The sequence below is a fragment of the Ornithorhynchus anatinus genome, chromosome 4 (assembly GCF_004115215.2).
Source record: "Ornithorhynchus anatinus isolate Pmale09 chromosome 4, mOrnAna1.pri.v4, whole genome shotgun sequence".
NCBI classification, from domain to species: domain Eukaryota; kingdom Metazoa; phylum Chordata; class Mammalia; order Monotremata; family Ornithorhynchidae; genus Ornithorhynchus; species Ornithorhynchus anatinus.
This window is the reverse complement of record NC_041731.1, coordinates 90,058,335-90,083,741: the sequence shown is the minus strand read 5'-3', so window position 1 is coordinate 90,083,741 and position 25,407 is coordinate 90,058,335. Positions and strand designations below refer to the sequence as shown.

The 25,407-nt window shown below is 43.0% G+C and overlaps 1 protein-coding gene across 2 annotated transcripts in view; it reads left to right on the top strand.

Moving 5' to 3' along the window:
• Positions 1 to 1,595: 1,595 nt before the first annotated feature.
• The window catches only part of SNX7 (sorting nexin 7), a 79,688-nt gene continuing 55,876 nt past the window's right edge, over positions 1,596 to 25,407 (top strand). Inside the window, exons 1-4 of one of the 2 annotated variants that reach the window (XM_007664205.3) lie at positions 1,596 to 1,613; positions 16,473 to 16,652; positions 22,357 to 22,467; positions 22,806 to 22,970. In XM_007664205.3, the coding sequence (XP_007662395.1) occupies positions 1,611 to 1,613; positions 16,473 to 16,652; positions 22,357 to 22,467; positions 22,806 to 22,970 (459 nt within the window). In that variant the 5' untranslated portion in view covers positions 1,596 to 1,610. Of the gene's footprint in view, positions 1,614 to 2,860; positions 2,960 to 16,472; positions 16,653 to 22,356; positions 22,468 to 22,805; positions 22,971 to 25,407 lie in introns of those variants that run through there. The other variant, XM_029062994.2, reaches the window with a different exon arrangement.

Genomic DNA, 25,407 nt, shown 5'->3' with positions numbered 1-25,407 from the left:
GGCTATTTATGCAGCTTACTGTTTCCACCCTCCGGAGCTGCAAAGTCTGGACTGGGGAAGGGAAGGTGGCCGAGGATGGGGGTAGAGCCTTCTGTTTGCATCCTCCCTCCCTACCTTTTCACTGCCATCTTGGGCAGCCACAGACTCTGGGAGAGGGGGTAGGGAGGCTGCTGGAGGTAGGGAGCAGAAAGGGAGGCTCCTTTCTACTGGAGGGGATTTGGGGTGATTTGGGGGACCAAGTGCAGCACCCTACCCCCTGCTCCAAAATGGTTTTCTTGAAATCAACCCACCTACTCATTTTGCAGGCCCAATTCCCTGCATTTGGGGTGAGCTGTAAACCCTCTAGCAGGAGCAACTGGGACTTGACTGACTTTGTGGACCTCCAGGGTCGCCACAAGGAGTGAGTAGGACTTTTGGAGACTTCTCTGGGGGCGCTGCTTGAAGCACCCTGTCCTGCACTGGGTGAAGCTGCTGGGGGCAGCCCCTTATGAGGCCAAGACACCACCTTCCCCCTGACCCTATCCCCTCCATGAGCCTGGTGGGCAGCACTGGGGCCGGCAGCTCATTCCCCACCACCACCCCTTGGGTTCCCCAAAGGACTAGGAATCGTTACAAGATTAAATGCTTCCTGAGTGCCTGACATCGGGCCAAGTGCTGGACTCCCTCTCCCAAATGAGCATTCCAGTTGGAGAGAGCGGGTATCGCTCTCCATTTTACAGGAGAGGAGCTAGAGGCCCAAAGAAGTCGTGACTTGTCCCAAGTTGCACAACAGATGAGTGGTAGAGCTGAGACTAGAACCCAGTTTGCTGCCTCTGGCCTGTGTTCCTTTTAGGAGGCTAGCTATTTTGGAGACTATTTTTATTTGTTTTTAGTGAGGGTTGTTGGACTCCAAAGCCAGCAGGAAGCACTAACGTTGCATTTTTACTGCAGTTCCCGAGGCTCGTTCCATTATGACACACTGTCACCCTGGTTTTCTACTCAAGCTTCCTATGATCTTGCCACCAGTGGGGTGATGGGGGTAAGGGCCCTGGAACGGGCCTATCAAAAAATTTGATTCCATGCCATGAACACATATCTCCTGCCCTGCCAGAGACCTGGGCCCATGTATAAATTACCTCGATCTCATCTGTCGTGCCACTGGCCTCTCACCCACCTCCTGCCGGTAGCCTGGAATTCCTTCCTTCCTCATATCAGACAGACAATTACTCTCTCTCCGCTTCAAAGCCTTATTGAAGGCACAGCTCCTCCAAGAGGCCTTCCCTGACTAAGCCCTCCTCTCCTCTTCCCTACCTCCCTTTTTGGTCACCCCAACTTGCTCCTTTTATTCTTCCGCCCTCCCATCCCCACAGCACTTAGGTATGTAGCTATAATTTATTTCTATTATTCTCAGTCTCCCCCTCTAGAATGTAAGCTCGTTGTGGTCAGGGAATGTGTCCGTTTATTGTTATATTGTACATATTGCGTGCACACAATAAATACGACTGAAGTATAAGTGATATTCTATTGCAGACCTGGCAGCAGCAGCAGCAGCACCACCAAGGTCCCTGATTGGACTCAGCAGACTTGTGTATCTGCAATGAAGATACAAAAATGAATTCAAAGCATGGAGAATGGTGAATGGATGGGGGGCAGAAGGAGAGGGAACTGGGGAGACAAGGGATTAGTCCAGGGTTCAGTGGAGGTTAAGGGGTCTCGTGAAAGCTACAGGGAAGAAGGGAAGGAAGTGAGAGAGAGAGCACAGAAGAGTCAGACTTTCAAAAAAATAGAAATCAGAAAGGTGGATGTACGTAGGCAATTATTCATTCATTCAATAGTATTTATTGAGCGCTTACTATGTGCAGAGCACTGTACTAAGCGCTTGGGATGAACAAGTCGGCAACAGATAGAGACAGTCCCTGCCGTTTGATGGGCTTACAGTCTAATCGGGGGAGACGGACAGACGAGAACGATGGCAATAAATAGAGTCAAGGGGAAGAACATCTCGAAAAACAATGGCAACTAAATAGAATCAAGGCGATGTACAATTCATTAACAAAATAAATAGGGTAACGAAAATATATACAGTTGAGCGGACGAGTACAGTGCTGTGGGGATGGGAAGGGAGAGGTGGAGGAGCAGAGGGAAAAGGGGAAAAAGAGGGTTAAGCTGCGGAGAGGTAAAGGGGGGATGGCAGAGGGAGTAGAGGGAGAAGAGGAGCTCAGTCTGGGAAGGCCTCTTGGAGGAGGTGAGTTTTAAGTAGGGTTTTGAAGAGGGAAAGAGAATCAGTTTGGCGGAGGTGAGGAGGGAAGGCGTTCCAGGACCGCGGGAGGACGTGACCCAGCTCTGCTACATGTCTGCTGTGTGATCTTGAGTGAGTTCCTTAACTTCTCCGTGCCTCAGTTACCTCATCTGTAAATTGAGGATTGACTGCAAACCCTATGTCATACAGGGACTGTGTCCAACCTGATTAGCTTGTCTCTACCCCAGTGCTATGTGCTTGCACAGACTAAGCCCTAAACAGATATCATTTAACAGATATCATTAACAAAAAAAAAATCTGATTTTTCCTATTGGTTGAAGTGGTGTGGTGAATTCGGTTATTTTGTTAGTCCTAGTAGTATATTATTCTTTAATGACTCTGGTCACTAGAAACTGGCACATTTCTAGGAGTGATTTGCGGGAGGTGGGAAAGATGAACCCGCCCGAGATCGCAATTACTTCAGGACGTCCCCCTGTAGATTGGGATTCTTTGGAACAGTGAGACGGTCAAGGGCTGTGGGTTTGAATTTGTTCTGCCAAGTAAACGAATGTGTCCCGGGACTCCCTTGGAGATCAACTTTCCAGGGCTGTGCATATAACCGAGCCAATCAAGAAGCACCACTGCGCCTACTCGTGCCAACCGGGAGTTCTCGAGGCAAATCTTACGGAATAGTGACTCGATACTAGTAACCGATCCTCTCTTCACTGGATTGAAAACAAGGTAGGATCCACCGTGGCCATTAAGTAGTAGGTGGAAGCTGCTCTGGTTTTTCTATTTGTTTTGCAGCAGGAATTTGGGGGAGTTGTAAAACAACAGCAGACTGTTTCACTGGGATTAAAATGAAGCCAAAAAAGAGGGTTTTTTTCCTTCCCCAGAACTTCCTAATAACCTGTAGTAGGTGTAATCAGGAAAAATAGAGCATACTGAGGTATTTGTTTTTGCTGTTTTTCCTCTCATTTGTATATGAAAGCGTTTTTTCTTTGACATTCTTGCCCATTATTTGGTGGAGAGGGGAGAGAAAGTGAAAAGAAAGTACACCGTTTCTTCCCACTGCGGCCCGGTGGAAAGAGCATTTGTTCATTAATGGGTGGAGGGGGAGAGAAAATGAATGGCAAAAGTACACCATTTCTTTCCAGTAGGACTTAGCAGAAAGAGTATGAGACTGGGAGTTGGGAGACCTGGATTCTATTCCCAGTTTTGCCATTTGCTTGCTGTGGAACTTTGGGCAGGTTTATTTACTTCTCTGGAGAATTTTGGTACAGTGGCTGTGCGTGATTGTTTAATCTTCCTCAGGGCCTAGTACAGGACTCTGCACTTAGCAAGTGCTAACATATTGTTATTATTATTATTTCTATTATTTTTTGTTGTTTCTGCCTAAAGCTCTCATCATCTCAACATTTGACAATACCCAGTTCATTTCTCTCAGATGAACAGGGAAGTGGGAGGAATCAGATTTCAAAAAGAAAATATTAGCTGTTCCGTACTGTGTGCTATGGTTATATTGATTTGCTAAAGTATTCTATTGATTTACTGCTCCTTGTGGGCAGGGAACGTGCCTTCCAACCCTGGGATTGTACTCTCCCAGGCACTTAGTACAATGATCTGCTCAGAATAAGTGCTCAGTAAATACGATTGAATCGATAGTACGGAAGATCTCAAATTATTGATATCAGCGCTTTCTTGCTCAAATTTACTAAAGGAGGGATTTTGTTTTTAATGTAGGGGCACATTTATAGATCATTTTCTCTTCCTGCTAATAATTATTCCACTGCAGGGAACTTAGATTTTAATGTATTGCATAGGATAAGCTTTACACTTTTATACAATATCAGAAGTCAGAAAAGTGTCCTAAGATAAAACATAGCCAGTTGCTGAAAATCTGGACCAACTGAACATACATTACTAACTGTTTATAATTTCCTCTGGCATAAGTGTGCTGTGCTTTAAATTTGGATTTCTGTAATACGAAGGTCTTGAAATAATACCTTTTATTGAAGTTATTTTGACCTGTGTTACTGCTCATAAAAATTCCCATGAACTCCAAATGAGGAATTTTGGAGAAAGATAATCCATTTCACTTTCCTCCTGTGGGTAATCCAGTTAATTTATCTTCTTCCTGTCCTGTGCCCCCCATCTGTCACTTCGGGACTTCATTGCCACCTAAGAACCTGGATTCTTATATCCCTCCGTAAACATTCATGTCTTCATTACTTCTGTCCATCTTTAATTTCTCTTTATGTCCATCTTCCCAGTTAGATTGAAAATTTTGTGAGGGCAGGAATCAAGTCTATTAATTCTATTGGTATGCTCGCAAAGTGCTCTCACAGAAGTGCTCGATATATACTTTTGGTCCATCATATAAATTATCACCACTGAGGGTCTAGCGCAGGAAGCGATCCCTAAGAGACTATATGATTGAAGACCAAAAAAAATTCCTAAGAAAATTTCCAGACCCTTGCCGGTCTTCCCTCTCTCCCAGTCTTTGGTGGTAACAAGTCTTTGGTAGACAAGGCCCTCACCAGTCTTTCACTCCACTCTCCCTGATGGTTACCCAATAAAAATTGAGGGGGGGGGATATCCATGTTAAAGCGGTGGTATGGCTACAGCCTGATTTTAAGATGAGGTAAGAATAAGTCGAATCTGCCAGTGATTTTATAGAACCCATATGTATATCATGAGATATAGAAGTCTCTGTAGGACATATTCAATGGTTTCTACTCCATCCTAATCCCCCTCAACCTCTCAGCAGCCTGCAACATTGTGGATCACCCCCTTCTCCTGGAAACGTTAACCGACCTTAGCTTCACTGACACTATCCTCTCCTCTTTCTCCTATCTCTCTGATTGCTCCTTCTCAGTCTCTTTCACACACTCCTCCTCTGTCTCCTTCTCTTTAACTGCGGGAGTCCCTCAAGGCTCAGTTCTAGGCGCCTTTCTATTCTCTATTTACACCCACTCCCTTGGAGAATTCATTCACTCCCAAGGCTTCAACTATCATTTCCCTGACTAAGCCCTCATTTCTTTTTCACCCACTCCCTTCCGTACTGCCCTGATTTGCATCCTGTATTCACCCACCACCCTGTCTCAGCCCCACAGCACTAATGTGCAGAGAAGAAGCAGCATCACTTAGTGGAAAGAAAACAGGCTTGGGAGTTAGAGGATGTGGGTTCTAATCCTGGCTCCACCAGTTGTCTGCTGTGTGACCATGGGCAAGCCACTTAACTTCTCTGTGCCTCAGTAACCACATCTGGAAAATGGGGTTAAGACTGTGAGCCCCATGTGGGACAACCTGATTACATCATATCTACCCCAGAGCTTAGATCAATGCTTGTCACATAGTAAGTGCTTAACAAAGGCAAATATTATTACCTGTAATTCAATTATAACAATGTCTGTCTCCCCCTCTATGCTGTAAGGTCATTTGGGGCAGGGAATGTGTGTACTAACTCTGTAAGAGTGTTGTACTCTCCCAAGCACTTAGTACAATGCTTTGCACACGGTAAATGCTCAATAAATATGATTGATTCTATGCAGGTGATACTCAAATCTACCTCTCCAACCCTGACCGCTGCCCTTCTCTGTCTTCAGTTTGGTTGATCCAGAGAGATTAAGATTATTTGATTGGAAAATGAACATTTTTCTTCCTGAAAATGTTTTGGTTTTGACAGTTGCTTGTTTCATGGAAATTAAAACTGGAATCTCAGCTGGTAAGCCTTTAATGATAAAGGGCCAAACAAGAACAGTTTGTGACAAAGATGATATTTTGATTTATCTAAAGAGGGTCTTAGGTTATTAGATATTATGAGAGTTCCCCGAGTTACACAATAAACTTGTGCTTCTTAAGGAGCGTGATTTGGATCACTCAGATAATATCCCCCACCAAATTGTAAGTTCCTGTGAGCAAAGGTTGTTTCTGCCTACTCTATTATATTGCAATTTTCCCAAGGGTTTAGAACAGTTTTTCACCCACATAAGTGCTCAATCACTGATTGATTATGGGCAGGTAACCTCTCCATCAACTGCTATATTGTACTCTCCCCAGTGCTTAGTACAGCGCTATGCACACAGTTAGCACTCAATAAATACCGTTGGTTGATGGGTTTGAAAAGGTAGGTAGAATGAGAAGCTAAATTAAGTTAATCAGAAGTAGAAGTCAACTATTGAAGCTGATAGGGAAATAAAAGGTCTTCATCCACTCCTCCGTGGCAGTGAAAAGATTTAAGGTGTTGGAACGGTTGCTCCTGTGGTCCTCTGTACAATTAACATAAAAGGCTACAGGAGTCAAAGAAGGCACACTTACATCCAGACGGAAAAAGGTGGAGAGGATCGGGTGTCGGTCATTTTGTCTGGCTGAACCTAAACCCAAATTTGTTAAGCCCTAAGCCTGGTTTCTAACCAGGTTTCCCCATTATCAATGTGTTTATTGTTACATTGTACTCTCCCAAGCACTTAGTACAGAGCTTTGCATGCGGTAAGCTCTCAATAAATACGGTTGAATGAATGAATGAGTTTACCCAATATCTAGCCCTAATCATATATGGAGTACCAGCCTCCAGAGGGACTCTGAGAGATGACCTCCATTCCCCCAGTGCTCTCCCTCACCCTAACTTCAGGGACCTAATTCCAGAAAGGCAGCTGTCTCCCTGGAGGCAGAGGCAGGGCCTGGACGCTTAGGTTCTTGTAAACAACCTGGTGTCTCTTCCTCCTGAGAGCTGGCAGGTGCCAGATTTGCAAGGAGCAGTTTCAGGGTTGCCTGAGGTGTTTCTGAAAGCACAGAAGGAAGCGCCTCAAAGACCTCTGGTCAGGAGAGCACCATCATTCCTCATTCTCTCTGGCTTTCTCCCAGCCTGCTTTCCCATTGCCTTCTAACTCCTGGAAATTGGTCACCAGAGTGCAGTTTGGGGACTTGAGGAGAGGGGAGATCCTGGAGCAGGATTCTTTAAAGGGTCCAGGGTTCTATCTTCCTCCCCCTTTCTGTACAGAATGAAATGTGCCACCTATAGTGTGTTTTTGAGTATCTCAGAATGTTTTATGTTGGAAGCCTGTAAGGCTGTAGTTGAATGTAATAATAATAATGGTATTTGTTAAGTGCTTACTATGTGCAAAGTACTGTTCTAAGCACTGGGGGGGATAGAAGGTGATGAGGTTGTCCCACATGGGGCTCACAGTCTTAATCCCTATTTTACAAATGAAGGAACTGAGACACAGAAAAGTTAAATGACTTGCCCAAAGTCACCCTGCTGACAAGTGGTGGAGCCAGGATTAGAACCCCTGAACTTTGACTCCCAAGTCCATGCTCTTTCTACTGAGCCACGCTGCTTCTCTAACGGACTAACTCTCCCCAGTGTTTTGTACAGTGTTCTGCACAGCATAAGTGCTCAAATAACATCGTTCCTTGAGTTGCTCGGGTCAGTGGCATCCTTGAAATTTCACAGCTTTCCAATAGTGTTAATAATAATTATGATGTTTGTTAAGCACTCACTAAGTGCCAAGCTCTGCTCTAAGCTCTGGAGTAGATACAGGGTAATTGAGTTGTCCCACGTGGGGCTCCCAGTCTTAATCCCCATTTTACAGATGAGGGAACTGAGGCACAGAGAAGTTAAGTGACTTGCCCACAGTCACACAGCCGACAAGTGGCAGAGCTGGGATTCGAACTCATGAGCCCTAACTCCAAAGCCCATGCTCTTTCCACTGAGCCACGCTGCTTGAGATTGGTGTTTTACAGCTTGTGCAGTGACAAACAGGGTAATTTAGACTCACTCTGCAGTTCATAGGAGAAGCAGCAGTACCTAACTTTAATGTGGGGGTAAGACATAGCCCACCCCTAAGGTGAAACTGGAACCCAGCCAGAGTTAATCCACTAACACATGCCCCATCTTGACTGCAGAGTATCTGAATTAAAAGGCTGAAAGCAGTAGGAAATTCCTATTCAGGGAAGGTGAAGCATTTTGCTCCATGTTACATAGTAAATTCCCGCAATACTTTTCACTAGGTCACATTCCTAATTAGATGGAGTTTATGACCAGTCTTCATCATTTTTAATATTATCCGTATAAACAAAAAGATTGAAACAAAACACAGCTGGTAAGTCTAATTTTAAACCCATCAAGCATGTGTGTCTTACTGAATAGCATGGTTTCACAGAGCCTTTCAGCATTTGTTGCCTTTTCTCAGATGTCCTATTTTTTTTTTTTTTGCCTCAGCACTTTTATTTGACTGGCCTTTTTGTCTTTCCTGATTTGGTATGATTCTCAAAGGGATGATTCTTTTACCTGGAGAAGATTTTGGTGTACTGATAGCATACAGTATGTAAAGGAAAATCTGGTATGATGCATCTAATAACCATAAGATGTTCCCAAGTAGCATTTTAACAAAAGACACCACAGTATCTCCACAGTTACCTACAGAGAAACTAGATTGCCCATTTGTTTAATTTGTAAAAACAAACTAAGTATACCCTCTTGCTTTTATCTCTAGACGAACAGTTATAAACGATACTGTGAAATATAATCTCCCAGGGAAAATGGAGTTAGATTTGTTTTCCTTCTGCTTTGTTGTCTGAATGGCCATTTTCTTTCTCAGAACTTTTTACCCCCCTTGTCAGTTGGATAAGAGTATGATTGGAATTTCATCCAGTAAACTTGATTTCCATTGGCTAGTTGATTTAGAGAGCTGTTTCATTTTCAATTTCTAGGTTTTGCTTTTTACAGGGCTTATGCCCAACTCCGGGCCTGAAAATCAAATCTGGACGCTACCTGCCTTGGAAGGCCAGGAGTGAACGGGAAAGGTGATGTTAAGGAATTGTGGCAACAGGACACCCTGAGAGGGAGTCGGAAAGGCCTGGGGAGGGCGGAGGGGCCCAGGGAGAGGAAGTCATAATAATAATCGTGTTATTTCTTAAGTGCTTACTATGTGCCAGGCACTATACTAAGCCCTGGGGTGGATACAAGCAAATCAGAGGACTCACCATCTCAATCCCCATTTTACAGACGAGGTAACTGAGACAGAGAGAAGTGAAATGACTTGCCCAAGGTCACACAGCAAACAAATGGCAGAGCCTGGAATTAGAACCCATTTACGTTCTGACTCCCTGGCCTGTGCTCTAGCCACTGAACCATGCTGCTTTTCCAATCAGCAGGAAAGGTGCTGGTGCAGTGGCGGGAGCTGTTGTGGTATAGAAGTATCAGCGTGGCTTAGTGGAAAGAGCGCGGGCTTGAGAATCAGAGGTGGTGGGCTCTAATCCCGGTACTGCTACTTATCAACTGGGGGACTTTGGGCAAGACACTAAACTTCTCTGTGCCTCTGTTACCTCATCTGGAAAATGGGGATTAAGACTTTGAGCCCCACGTGAGACAACTCGGTTACCTTGTATCTACCCCAGCGTTTAGAAATAGTGCTTGGGACATAGTAAGCGCTTCACAAGTACCAATATTATTATTATTATTATTATTATTATTAATTTAGAGAGCCAAATGAGGGAACTGGAGAACGAGAAGCAGGAAGTATTAGTAGTAATATTTATTAAGTGCTTACTGCGTGCAGAGTATTGTACTAAGCACTGGGAGAGAATACACAGGTGCGTATCAGGCATGCTTCCTACCCTTCAGGGGGCTCATAATCTAAAGGAGAAAGGATTGAAGACAGAAAAATCCAGAATGATGAAACATAACACATCAGACAAATTCACAAAATAAAAGCAAAATTAACAGGGTGCTGTGGCAAGAGGAGCAGAATTGCAGGTTCTTCAGAGCTCAGTGTTGAGGACATAACCAGAGACACAGCAACCACCAGTCATCCCGGGGTTTTGTGGAGGCCTCATTCTGTGGGCATTTATCTCTTTCCTACCTGGTGGTGAGAGGCAGGGTGGGATGGATAGAGTCTCCTCGGAGGAGAACTGCTGCGTGATCCCGGGAGGGCAGCATGGTTGGCTAGCAGGTGGACAGCGGGGGACGCTGAAGGCACTGCAGTAGCTTTTCTCTGCAATGTAGTGAAAGTGCCTTGGGATAGAATCTCCTCAATGGTGCGGAGCGACGTTGGTTTGGGATCCCCGGGAATCAGCATGGCAGTCCATAAAGGAAGAAACTGAGGGCCCTGAGAGCCACGATGAGGAATGGCAAGAAGACAGGAGAGACCGAGCTCCTTCTGGGGAAACAGTAGGATCCAAATTAGACATTCCTGGGCCTGGGCAGGAGTTTCTGAAAATTAGCAGTGCCTTGTTCCATTAATACACTAGAGACATCCTGGAAGAATCTGACATGGAAGCAGTGACATTGGCTTTTATTTTTTGTGAAGGTGGTATTTTACCAGAAGATGGAGAGAAATTAGCCCTAATAGAAGAATATAGAGATTTTTCAGAGTGCGATTCAGACCTGACACTATCTAAGGATAGGGGACCATCGAGCCTTACCACAGCTTTGAATTGGTCGTCACACAGTCGAAGCACATAGTGATGATGAATGAATGTGAAGCAGAGCAGTGTAGGAATATACTAATAGGCATCCGTGACAGGAGAGCGAGGTGCATAAGAGGTGTTTGGTTGGTTTCCGAATTTGTCTGGGCGGACCATTTAGTTCTAGTACCAATCCCTAGGAACGGGTTGAATCAATCAAATCAATTGTATTCATTGAGCACTTACTATGTGCAGATCACTGTATTAAGCTCTTGGGAGAGTACAATATAACAGAATATAAGGAGCTAACGGTCTAGAAGAGTTATTATGGTGTTGTCTCGCCCTGCCAGTCACAGAGGGCAGTCTGAGACCCAACCCCACGTTCATTCGGTCGTATCTGTTAAGCGCTTACTATGTGCAAAGCACCGTTCTAAGAGCTTGGGAGAGTACAGTACAAAAGCATACGTCCACGTAGCTGCGATGGAGCCCCGGACGTGTGTCCGTCAGGATCGGGTACCGGTGTGTTAGGTCCCTAGGCACGGGCTGGCCCTCAATGGGCTCAACTCTGGCAAGACACGAGGGGCAGCTGAGGCCAGCTGGGTTGTAGGAACAGGCCACCACCATCCTCCACTGGCCAGGCTGTGCTTCCTGGCTCGAGAGTCTCCCCTGCCCTGAACTGCCTCACTGGGGAGGGATGGTTTAAAAAAAAATCAGCCTACCTGTCCCTCCCCCAGTAGTGGAAAGTGTGTGTCTGTGACCTACACAGCCCCTCTGCCTCCTCCACACTGCCCCTCTGTCTTCTCTCTGTCCCTTTAGGACCGGGGGATACAGAGAGAAAGCCAGGACAGAGCCACTTCAGTTTTGAAGGGAAGTGGGCGTCTCCCTGGTGGACAGTCCGCTAGCTGTGCTCACAGCCCTTTCCTCAAGTCTCTTCCTTCTTTGGAGCTTCACGAAAAGCCCTGTTTTCCTCTTCCCCGTCACTGCCCCTGGGTCGGAAGATCAGGCGCTGAGTAATATATACGCTGAAGACGAACAATTGTTAACCGGTATATATCCTTCAGATCATCTTGAAGTATTTTGCCAGGTTAACAAACCTGTTGTAGTGCAAATGCGCCAACCCATCCTGGAACTGTAGTTGGAATCAAGGAGGGATGCTATCCGGCTTTACTCTGTCTTTGCACTGCTTCAGGTCTGCATCGTTTATGCAATTCTGGCGCTTTATGATAATTTTAGCATGGAGTTGAAGGGTGGGGGGGAAATGTGGTGTTCGCAGTGATAGTGGTGCTAGTGAAGCAAAGAGAAAAGCAATTACTTAGAACAGAAGATGGATGTTTTTTCTGAAAAGTGTCTTAATTAAAAGTGTCTAAAAAACGTTAGAAAGTGTTGACTGCCTTTAGGTATCTTCGGTATGCCTTCTCTTCCAGTTCTGTTTTCCTACCTCTCGTTGGCAAACAACTTGTGCAGCTGCAACTGATGTTAATTTCTATGTGTATTAACTAATGTTATTCCAACAAATGCACACCGTTAGTCTAGAAAAATATACGACGCAGAAAAGAAAAATATACCAATTGTACAAGAAATAATCAAAACGTTTGGGAATTTTTATATCATCTTCTTCCTAGCTCCTTATTCCCAATTGGAGCAGTGGTTGACACAATGCAGTTTTTTGATAACACAGTATTTAATAATGATGGTATTTGTTAAATGCTTACCATGCGTAAAGCATTATTCTAAGCGCTGGGGTATATGCAGGCTAATCAGTTTGGACACAATCTGTGTCTTACAGGCTCCCTTCCAGATGAGGTAACTGAGGCACAGAGAAGTGAAGTGACTTGCCCAAGGTCACCCAGCAGGCAAGCGGCAGAGCTGGGAATAGAACCAGGTCCTTCCCATTCCCTGGCCCATCCTCTATCCACTAGGCCAGGCTGCTTTCCTTTGCAGTAGTTTGCTGGAATCCAAATGTTGTATAAAAAAGTGTTTTTGTTTTGTTTGTTTTTTTCTTAATCGTATTTAAGCACTTACTAGGTGTGCCAGGCACCGTACTAAGTGCTGGGGTGGGGCTAGGCACAAGCAAATTAGTTTGGATTCATTCATTCATTCAGTAGTATTTATTGAGCGCTTAGTATGCGCAGAGCAGTGTACTAAGTGCTTGGAATGTACACTTCAGCAACAGATAGAGACAATCCCTGCCCAATGATGGGCTCACAGTCTAAGCGGGGGAGAAGGACAGCAAAGCAAAATAGAACCAAACAAAAACAAGACAGCATTATCGCGATAAATAGAATCAAGGGGATGTATATCTCATTAACAGAATAAATAGGATAATAAATAATATATACAAATGAGGACAGTGCTGAGGGGAGGGGGAGGAGCAGAGGGTGGGGGGGGAGCAGAGGGAAAGGGGGCTCAGCTGAGGGGAGGTGAAGGGGGAGGGGGGAGGAGCAGAGAGTGGAGGGGGAGCAGAGGGAGAAAGGGGGAGCTCAGTCTGGGAAGGCCTCCTGGAGGAGGTGAGCTCTCAGTAGGGCTTTGAAGAGAGGAAGAGAGTTAGTTTGGCGAAGGTGAGCGGGGAGGCCATTCCAGGACAGCGGGAGGACGTGGGCCAGGGATCGACGACAGGATAGGTGTGAACGGGGGACAGTGAGGAGGTGCGCGGCAGAGGAGCGGAGTGTGCGGGGTGGGCAGTAGAAAGAAGGAAGGTAGGAGAGGTAAGAGGTGGCAAGGTGATGGAGAGCTTTGAATCCAAGAGTGAGGAGTTTTTGTTTCGTGCGGAGGTTGATAGGCAACCACTGGAGGTTTTTGAGGAGGGGAGTGACAGGCCCAGAGCATTTCTGCAGGAAGATGAGCCGAGCAGCAGAATGAAGAATAGACTGGAGTGGGGAGAGAGAGGAGGAAGGGAGATCAGAGAGAAGGCTGACACAATAATCCAGTCGGGATATTATGAGAGCTTGTACCAGCATGATAGCCATTTGGATGGAGAGGAAAGGACGGATCTTGGCAATATTGTAAATGTAAGACCGGCAGGCGTTGGTGACGGATTGGATTTGTGGGGTGAATGAGAGAGCTGAGTCAAGGATGACACCAAGGTTGCGGGCCTGTGTGACGGGAAGGATGGTCGTTCCGTCCACAGTGACAGAAGTCAGGGAGAGGACCGGGCTTGGGAGGGAAGATGAGGAGCTCAGTTTTGGACATGTTGAGTTTTAAGTGGCGGGCAGACATCCAGGTGGAAACATCCTGGAGGCAGGAGGAGATAAGAGCCTGAAGGGAGGAGGAGAGAACAGGGGAGGAGATGGAGATTTGAGTGTCATCTGCATAGAGATGATAGTTGAAGCCGTCCTTGTCCCGCATGGGGCTCATAGACTTTACAGATGGGGGAACTGAGGCACAGAAAAGTGAGGTGACTTGCCCAAGGACACAAAGCAGACAAATGGTGGAACCGAGGTTAGCCTTCCCGACTCCCAGGCCAGTTCCCTTTCTACTGAACCACACTGCTTCTCGGCGTTTTCAGGAGGCACTCTATGATCTAATGACCAAGAGATTCCTGCTACAAGCATTTCCTTCCAAAAGAAGATCCATTTTCTTTCTACTGTGTTTACCTGAAATGTATCATTGAGCTGCTTTTTATTTTGTTACTCTTGTTAGTAAATGTGTAAATTTTGGCTTAAAATAATAGAATTAAATAGCTTTCTTTCCTTGTTTTGATTTTTCTGCAATTGGACAGACAAGGCTCACAATCTAGACTTTTAAAATTATTTAGAAGAAAGGGGAAACTTACATTGAGGTTTTAGTCATGACCTCATCACCAATCCCTAAAAGAGAAATAGTGTTTAAAGTGCATAAAATCGTAGCTATTGTCTCCCTCCCACATCTATAGCCAAGGAATCAAAAGCTTACGAAAGAGCGGGCATGGGTTTTAGTAGTGATTAAAGACCTTTGTTGGGAAAGAATAAACTGTGACTCCCCATTACTGCATCTCTGTCAGAAAACCAGTCAGAAAAGTTTAAGTATAGGTCATTCCAGTTAATTAACTTTTCTATCCAAACTGGAACGCTTCATTTTTCTTTGTTACCTTACGCTACAGATTTTCCAAGAACTGAGTATTTACTTAAAGCAGGTTTATCTTTTTGTTCTTTTGAAGATTAAACAGTCCAATAATGAAACCAAAATATTCTGGATGCTTTAAAGTTGGGCTCAGTGCTTAGGGAGTGGTACTTGGAACAAGTCTTTTCACAAGTCTCTCTCACTTTCTGAAATGAAGCCTAAAATATTTCCTCCTGGTTAGATTTATGATACCACCCAAACACACTGAAGTTCTGCAGTCTTTATGCTCTATAAAAAGTCTATGTTTTCATCCAGAAAAAACAAAGTTAAATTACGTATGCTCTTGAGTAAAATAGAAGTGGTTTGCAATGATTAGGTTTCCATAGCCCCAAAAAAAAAAAAATCATGTGGCTAAATTGCCACATGCAATTTCAGCAAACAGTGGATCCAGCTCCATGAACTGAAAGTCTGTTAATTTTTTATTTCTTTGTAGATTTTGTAATTAAAAATTTGGAATTGGGAAAAAGTACTACATAAATGACTTGCCACTGATCAATACAATATGCTAGATGTTTTGTAAAAGGTACACTTCTGCTTGATGGTTTAACGAGGTGAATTCAGTGACTCTCCATGACCCTTCCTGGAGGGCCTTCATGAAGAGCTATAGATTTTTGTTTTCTTTTGGGGATTTTCTGTGTTTGGGTGTAGAAAAGGTGAATGGCAGGGGGGAAAAACAGAGGCAAAATATGTTTTCCAAAGCTGAGTGATTTATTTAAGATGAGTATGTGTATCTGAGTTTCGGCATGCAAGTATTAAGAAAACACCCCACTTGTGATAGAGAAGCAGTTTGGCTTAGTGGAAAGAGCACGGGCTTGGGAATCAGAGGACATGGGCTCTAATTCCAGCTCTGCCACTTGTCTGCTGTGTGACCTTGGGCAAGCCACTTAACTTCTCTGTGCCTCAGTTACCTCATCTGTAAAATGGGGATTAAGACTCTGAGCCTCATGTGGGAAAATCTGATTACCTTATATCTAGTCTAACACTTAGAACAGTGCTTGGCACATCGTAAGTGCTTAACAAATACCATGATTATTATTATTATTGTAGTAAATGCGTGCAAGTATAAATTGTTCTAAATAGCAGTTCCAAGGCCCAGACTGGCTAAGAAAAATCTTAGCAGGAAATCCCTGAAATGAAGCCTTGAAAGCTGAAGGGAGAATGGGCAGGAGAGCAACTGAGAAGCAGATGCCTCCTCATATCCAGCAGAAAATTACTCTCCCCACCCCTTCAAAGCCTTACACATCTCCTCTAATAGGCCTTCCCTGACTGAGCCCTCCTTTCCATTTCTCCCACTCCCTTCAGTGTCGCCCTGACTTGCTCCCTTTATTCATCTTCCCTCCCCTGGCCCCACAGCACTTGTGTGCATATCTTTATTTATATTAATGTCTGTCTCCCCCTCTGAACTGTAAGCTCATTGTGGGCAGAGAATGTCTATTACATTATTGTATGGTACTCAAGTGCTTAGTACAGTGCTCTGCACACAGTGAGTGCTTAATAAATACGACTGCCTCAGTGACAGATCAAGCCTCACCACCCACCTCTAAACTTAGGCTCCGTTTCCTAACCCTCAGAAGTTCTCAAGGAGCTGCTCGGTCCCAAGCAACTCAAATGGGTCCTGTGGGTACTAGCCCACCAGGATTTGGTCAATTCTGGCTACTGGAACTATCGATTTTATTTGGATTATGGAAGTATGGGATGAGAAACAATTTTCTGCCGACAATAACGTCTCAAATGTTTTATTCATTAGGACACCTCATTGGCAGATATGAATTCCTTCAGTCCTTTGCCAACATCTCCCTTGTCTATGGTAAACCAATATAAGTTTGAAGATGAGCCAGACCTGAAAGATCTCTTCATTACCGTCGATGATCCCGAAAGCCACATTACTGCAATTGAAACTTTCATTACTTACAGAATCACGACTAAGGTAAATTTTACGAACTACTTTCAGCCACGTGATTCCTTTGAAATTTGATGACTGTTGACTATTTGTCCAACTTTTTTCACAGTTTAGGGGTTTTAGCCGATGGGCGTTTTTCTTCCGTTGTTCTCTAAATGTACAACGAAGTCCGAGTGTGTGGAGGAAGCTGTGGTAGTAAATGGCATCTAGTAGGGCCAGTGTATGTGGTGATAATTTGCTTTTGGGTGTGAAAATTGCACCCCTTGGTACAAAACTGGCTTAGAATGCAAAATGACCCAATTCACAGCCATTGCAAGTATTCGTATAAATACATTATTTTTTATTTTTCCTCTTTACATAATTGCTCCTTTCATGATAAAATCTCTTCAGGGTGCAATTACAGAACAGAAAACATTTCATTAAAATGCAAAATAATATAATAATACTGTCTACTGTATGCTGCCTTTCTGGGGAAGAACTCAAAGTCCCTTCACATCTTATCTCATTTGTCCGCACAGCTTTCCTACAGATTAGGAAAGAGCAGGTCTGGGTTTTGAAATTGAGTTTAATAAAGGTCAGGTGTTTCCCAAGGTCACAGGTGCTGAACTGGGCCTAGAACCTTGTCTTTTCTTTTATCTTTCAGCCTCAAGCCCTTTCTCCCAGACCACACTGCCTCTATAATATTGTATAGTCAATTATCCATTAGTTATTCATCAAAAATCCAAATAAGATGCCAGGGTTCTACAGCTCAATCCAGCTATGTTCTGTGTTTCTCTTTCTGGATCTCTCAATTGTTAGCCTTTCTGCCAGATTTCTTTCCCTGACAATACATTACAAAAGTCAAATTATTTTTCTTCACTTCCCACATCACAGAATAAGAAGGCACCCTGGCCTAGAGGAAAGAGTGTGGAATTGGTAGTCAGAAGATCCAGGTTCTAATATCACAAACTTGAGCAAGTCACATAAGTGCTCTGTGCTTCCGTTTCATCTGTAAAATGGGGAGAAGACACCTATTCTCTTAACTTCTTAGATTGTGAGACGGGGACTGGTTAGATCAACTTGTATCTTCCCCAACAAGAGAAGCAGTGTGTCCCAGTGGATAGAGCACCGGCCTGAGAGTCTTAAGGACCCGGGTTCTAATCCCAGCTCTGCTGCTTGTCTGCCAGATGACCTTGAGCAAATCATTTCACTTCCCTGTGCCTCAGCTACCTCAACTACGGAATGGGGATTAAGACCATGAGCCCCATGTGGACTGTGTCCAACCTGATTTGCTTGTATCCAACCCAGTGCTTGGTACAGTGCCTGGCACATAGTAAGTGCTTAACAAATTCTATTATCATTATTATTATTATTCACCACAGTGCTTGGCATAATGAAAGTCTATAACAAATATTGTTGTTGTGATTATTTTTATTATTATTCATATCATTAGCCTTAATTGTTCCCGATCTGAATTCTGCCCAAATTCAAAATATCTAATGTCTTCCAGACCTATATTAACTTCTTGATAGTAGTTTGGTTCTTTGAGAGTGACATCAAATATTTTGAGTCTGAGAGACCATTAAGTGACTTGTAGCAGTGAATGCACAAGGAATTTATGTACGTATCTTTAAACTTGATTACTTCCCCCGATTTGCAATTTTAGTATCCCTGTTCCCCATTAGGTTGTAAGCTCTTTGCGGGGGAAGGGATCTTGTCTACTTACTCTATTGTACTCTCCTAAGCGCATAAAACAGTGCTTTGCACACAGTAAGTGCTCAGTAAACACCATTAACTGATTTCTTGAATGTTTGAAATAGTCCCTTAGTATTAAAGTGAGCTAATGATTAGTTTAGTTTAATAAAGAGTGTGGAATAAACACCACCTTTGGAAAGTGCCCAAAAGGAGGAGCGAAAAAGAAGCCCTTTGTCAATTGAGGAATTCCAAAAAAATGAAGGTGAAATGTGTCCAGTATCTGACATGTTAATAAAACTTAATTCAGGCTGAATTCCCCCAAATATCTCCTTTACTTTCCCAGCTCTATCCTATCCCTCCATCCACTCTCTCATTCTTTCCTGCCATCTCTTAGGAGGTCCCCTGCCTGCTTTCAAAATCCAGCCCTCCACCTGTGCTTCCAACTCCATCCCTTCACAGCTTCTTCTAACACGTCCCCTCTTTTTTTTCCCCCCCGACCACCATCTTCAACCCTTCGCTTTCTGATAGCTCTTTTATTCCCCCTCTGCTTTTGCACAGACCCACATGTCCTCTACCTTAAACGAATCTCTTTAGACCCCATTGCCCAATCCAGCCATCGTCCCATGCTCCTCGTACCATTTCTGACCAAAATCCTTAAATGAGTTATTTGCACCGCCCTCCTCCAACTCCCTCCTAGACCCTCAACAATCTGGCTTCCAAGGTTCTCGTACAGGCCATCTGAGGGATAGTGCAGGCTGGGAACAAGTTAATTGGTGCCAGGTTGTTGCTTCCAGGCTTGGTCCGGGGGTGAGAACAGTTCATATGAGGAGTAAAACAACTTGTAACTACATTTATTCTGCTCCTTACATTGCTATATTCCCTGGAGTGGGCCCATGAGCCATTGTTTGGGGGGTTGATTTGCCCTTGCCCCAGTTGTTTTTCCCAGACTCAATGTAATCAGGGAGATTATGCCATGGGTATAAGTACCCAGGCATGGGGTAATCTTGCTGATCTACCCCACTCATTCTAGCACTGACTAGAATTATTATGATGATGGCATTTGTTAAGCACTTACTCTGTGCTGAGCGCTGTTATAAGCGCTGGGATAGATACAAGGTAATTAGGTTGTCCCATGGGGGCTTTACAGTATCAATGCCCATTTTACAGATGAGATAACTGAGGCACAGAGAAGTTAAGTGGCTTGCCCAAAGTCACATAGCAGACAAGTGGTGGAACTGGGATTAGAACCCATGCCCTCCGTCTCCCAAGCCCGTGCTCTTTCCGCTAAGTCATGCTGCTTCACGCTGCTATTACTTCTTATTTTTTTCAAATGGTATTTTTTTAAGCACTCACTATATGTCAAACACATATGACAAAGTGCTGGGGTAGTTACTTGGTAATTAGATCAGACACAGTCCTTGTCCCGCCTGGGGCTCGCTGTCCAAGTAGGAGGGAAACCAGGTATTTCATCCATTTTACAGTTGAGGAATCTGAGGCACAGTGAAGTTAAGTGACTTGCACAAGGTCATACAGCAAGCACTTGGCAGTCCTCTGACTCAACAGGCCCCTGATATTTCCACTAGGCCGTGATGCTTCTTCCAGCTTTACATCCCATTCAAATCCAACTGACCAGGTCAAATCCTGTCTCTCTCTGCTTTCTTAAACACCCCAGTGATCCATAACATACCATCTGTAACCTCCAACTGTGTAATTCTCTTTCCGTTCTCTTGCCCATCCCACTGGAGAGCAGGGTAGGGAAAAAACTGCAGTCACATGGCCCCTGCAGTCCCCTCCTATCAGAACTCCCCCACTAGTAAATGCTCAAATAGCTTTAATGGATGTACTCCCAAACTCCTTTAACCTATTATTTAAGCACTAATTTATGTTCATGTTTTCCTCATTTTATTATCGAAGAGTAATAATTATTATTGTGGAATTCGTTAAGTGCTTACTGTGTTTCAAGCATTGTTCTAAGCCCTGGGGAAATTCAGGATGACAGTCAATTTGGGCTCACAGTCAAAGTACGAGGAAGAACAGGTATCGAATCCCCACATTAGAGATGAGGTGACTGAGGCGCAGAGAAGAGAAGTGATTTGCACATGGCAGAGCCAGGATTAGAACCCAAGTGCTCTGACTCCCAAGCCAGTCACCTTCACTAGGTTTTCAGGTCCTTGAAAGTAAGAATCATGCCTACTGATTCTATTTTACTCCCCGAAGCATTTAATACAGTGTTCTGCCTAGAATAAGCATTCAATGAATCTGATTGTGTCTTCTCCCTTGCTGGGCTGTGGAGGTTCATAGTTCCAGATGTAACACATCACAGCTGCTAACGCTTTGTTGAAATTCAAGACCAAAAATATCTTTTTCCCCCAAGTTCGTGTGCTTCTCCTATTACTTGCTTCTGTGTGTTTTCGTCATTGCAAGAGTGACTTCACTGGGCACTGACTGTGGGCAGGAAATATATCTACAACTATTGTACTTTCCTAAGTGCTTGGCACGTAATAAGTTTTAATAAATACCATTGATGATTATCATGTTATGCATTCCTGAGCTTTACTAGCCACATCTGTAGTCACTTTATTCTGGTGATTCTTTTTTTTTGTTTCAATGTGGGCAGCATTCCCAGAGTACATAATTATCTCCACCAGGGTACTACTTGGGGTTTTTTTGTTGGTTTTTTTTGGTCCAAAAAGTTGAGGATTTGTATAGAGTCTCAGATATGCACTCATTGCATAGCTCTTCAAGCACGTTGCTCTTATAAATGCATGGTATACGGAGAAAGAATATTGGCAGTCATATAGTGGGAGATGAGTATTCTAAAAGATTTGGCAGAAAAATCATGATTCAGTTAATAAAGCTATGGTTTCATCTAAAGTGTCTTAAATTCAAAAATGTGTTTAACTCCAGTGAAAGTTTTCAGCTAGTATTTTAAAGTGTTTTAAGGAATTTTAAAATTCCTCAGCCCACGCACCTCCTTCAGAAAAAGCACAAGAACAGCAGCCTTGTGCCTGCGTATTGTAAACATTATCTTCAAATGTGAGAAATTTAAGAAATGGGGATTCATAGACATAGATAAAATTCTATGGATTAATTGATCAAAATATCCATCTCTTTTGCAAAGTGATATTAATCCCAGGTATTGATCTCTTCTGAGAAATTTCTGAGCTCATTGTGGGCAGGGAATGTGTCTACCAACTCAGTTGTACTCTCCCAAGCACTTAGTACAATGCTTTGCACACAGTAAGCGCTCAATAAATACAATTGATATGCTTGTGAAAGGTGGTAACTATGTTCTCTGGTATTTTTTTCTTGGAGAATTTGGATTGGGAAACAGGGGTTAGGCATGCAGTCCTGTCCTTTTCTGAATTTGGGATTTAATATGTAATTGGTTCCCTTCTTATGTGGATGTATGTGTTGGTTACTCAGCATCTATTAAAGGGCAAAAATATAAATCTTATGCAAAGCTGCCTGGGAAGTGAGTTGAGATTAAAACTGACAGCACGATTTCTTGTGAAATCAAATGTGCGTCGATAGCATTTTATCAAACAACAATCCAACTGCCATTCAAGATACCACTTTCCATCTGCAAGAGCTTCTAAGAGCTACCTAATTTGCATAGATAGAGGAAAATATTTTCCTCGGTTAGGTTTTCATTCTTCACGTTCTAAAAAGAGTTATGACTTCTAATCATTTTAGGGAAACATTCTATTTCATGCCTAAAATCAGAATGTACACTCATGCTAGGAAGAAAACCATGCCCAAAATACTGGTGGATTGATAAATTGTGGAAGACAGCTGGCCCTTCGAAGAGATTTTTTTTCTCTGCTTTGATTTTAAATTTATTTGCTTTCTTTTTGGAAATACAGAAAAAAAGTTTATTTCATCGGCAGCAAGAGTAGATCACTTCACAGAATTAATGTTCATCTGGCACACTGAATAATTTAATGTTCCTTTTCCTTAGCAGTTCTGATTTATTCCAGAATGTTTTAAATGACATAAAACAAATACCTACTTAGATTGCAGTTAGAGTTTAATTTTTTTTGTTGTTCTTCTTCAGACATCTCGTGGTGAGTTTGACGCTAGTGAGTATGAAGTACGAAGACGTTATCAAGATTTTCTTTGGTTAAAAGGTAAACTTGAGGATGCACATCCCACTCTGATTATTCCTGTAAGTATTTTGCTTTGTCATGCCACCACGATTATTTTATCCTGAAATATTTAGTAAATTAAGGATTTACTTTTAGCTCTTTAAAATAACTTAATTACAATCTTCATAAATGAATATGAGGACACAATGATCAAATTACATTTTTTCTTAGACTTTGTCAAATGTCTTAGGCTTTTGTTTTCATTCATTATCATTCATCACTGTTATTGAATTGTGCATATGTATTTTGTGTTTTCCTTTGTAAAGTAATATAATCTAATCCTAGAGCCATACAACAGAGAATTATCTATACTTGCTATTAAATATAATTTGGGGATTCTTTTTTTTCTTTTTCTTAGCCTTTGCCAGAAAAGTTTATAATGAAAGGAATGGTGGAACGATTTAATGATGATTTCATTGAGACTCGCAAAAAAGCATTACATAAATTTTTAAACCGAATTGCTGATCATCCAACTTTAACTTTCAATGAAGACTTCAAGGTGTTTCTTACTGCACAAGCATGGGTAAAGAGCTTCAATTTTTACTTACGTGATCTGTTATTGTAAATGAAAGATTTGATTTTGTCCATAATCTTTGTCGGCATAAGGCAAATGTTGATATTTAATAAATTTGTACGTAATCCAAGTGCCCTAAAAATCTGATATCCGTATTATAAACATGGTCATTAAAATTAACAGTAGTTATTGAGTACCTACTTTATGCAGAACATTATAATAGGGGCTGGTGAACATCCGGTATAAGTGGAAAATGTAATCCCTGCCTTTGTGGAAACTGCATTCTAATGGTGGAGATAGAGGTGGACGGATGAATATGCAAACGTTAAACATGATGCAAGTGAATAAATGAATGAGAAAAAATGCAGGTAGTGACTGATACAGAACAGTAAAGTGGTAAGAGATTAATCATGACCTGCCACCTGGAGGAGGTGATGTTTTAGGGGGACTTTAAGCAAAGGGGAGCTGTAATTTGGTTAGGGAATATTCCAGGCAGTGGAAAAAACTAGCAATAGTTAGGAGATCAGAGAATTAGGCCTCTAATTAGGTCATCTTAAGAGGAGAGGAGACTGAGTTAAGGTGTTGGAGGAGATGTGGCCCAATGGATAGAGCACAGAGCTTGAAGTCAGAAGGACCTGGCTTCTAATCCCAGATCCCCCAGTTGTCTGCTGTGTGAGCTTGGGCAAGCCATTTCACTTCTCTGAGCTTCAGTTTCCTCATCTGTAAAACAGGGATTAAAACTGTGAGCCCTATGTGGGACAAGGACTGTGTCCAATTTGATAAGCCTGTATCTACCCCAGCACTTAGAACACATAGTAAGTGCTTACCAGATATCATGATTATTATTATCATTATTATGATAGATCATTAATTATCAAAAGGGCACAAAAGCAAGAAAGAACCAAATGATGAAAAACTTTGAAGGCAGTGATTATAAATTTTTGCTTTATATGGTAGGATTGTAGAGCCATTACAGATTTATAGAGGGAAATAAGGGCTGACCTTTTTTTTATGGTATTTAAGAACTTACTCTGTGTCAAGTACTGTTCTAAATGCTGTGGCGGATGCAAATTAATCAGGTCAAATGCAGTCTTGAACAGTCTGATCAGGAGGGAGAACAGGTGTGAGAATGATGACGTGCCAACCAACTCTTGTGTTCTACCAAGCACTTAGTACAGTGTCTTACAAACAGTAAGTACTCGGTAAATAGGACTGATAGTGTGGTAGACTGTAGTTAGGAGAAACTGGAGTCAGGGAGTCAGTAAGGAGGCTATTATGGAATTCAGGTCAGGAGGTGAGTGAAGGATGAAGGATGGCAGTTATGTGATTAGAGAATATGGGGTAGAACAATGAAATATATCAAAAGAACTAACAAGGATTTAGAGGTAATCTTGACACCAAAGTTGCTGGGACAGGGAGGATGGTATTCATTCATTCAGTTGTATTTATTGAGCGCTTACTGTGGGCAGAGCACTGTACTAAGCACTTGAAAAAGTACAATTCAGCAACAGAGACAATCCCTGTCCTCAATGAGTTCACAGTCTAGAAGAGGAGAGACAGGCATCAAAACAAGTAAACAGGCTTCAATAGCATCAATATAAATAAATAGAATTGCAGATATATACGCATCATTAATATAAATAAATAGAATTATAAATATGTATATGTATACACAAGTGCTGTGGGTGGGGGAGGCGGGTAGAGCAAAGGAAGCGAGTCGGGGCAATAAGAATAATCATTTTAGGCAATGTTAAGTTTCAGTTGCTGGCCAGTCATCTGAATGGGGATTCCTAAAGGCTGGAAGAAATATGAGATTGTAGAGTAGTGAGGTCAGCATTTTAAATGGTGATTTATGAGTCATCTACACAGAGGAAGTGGAAATCGTGTAAAAGGCTGAACTTCCAAAGTGAGCACACAGTGTGAAGAATAGAGTATCAAAAATAACTAGAAATATGCAAAGTTCTTTATAAAACTACAAAAGCACTTGTGCTTCACTTGGTGTGATTTCTTATGTACAGAGACTTATTCATAGGAATGAGCAGACACAAAGCCATCCAGGCATGGGCACAGGCAGGTCAGCACAGATGACCAGTTTCTTCAGGGCACGGAATAGAGCAGTAGTTATGAGGGTGACTGTGGTTGGCCAGTGTTCTTGGGAGGCTACCATGATGGCGACACTCTGGTTTGTGGCCTCAGTGGTGCTGGGAAGCAGCATCATCATTAGTGGTGATTATTGAGCATGATTATTGAGCACTTACTATGTACAGAGCAACGTACTAAGTGCTTGGGAGAGTGCAACACAACAGAATTGGCAGCCACGTTCCTTCCCCACAGCGAGCTAGCAGTCTAGAAAACCAGTTCCCCCGGCTTCTTGGTGGTTTGGGTAAGGTGGAAATGGATGCAGAAAGGGAGAAGTGGAATGTGGGAATCACAAACACAGTAGACC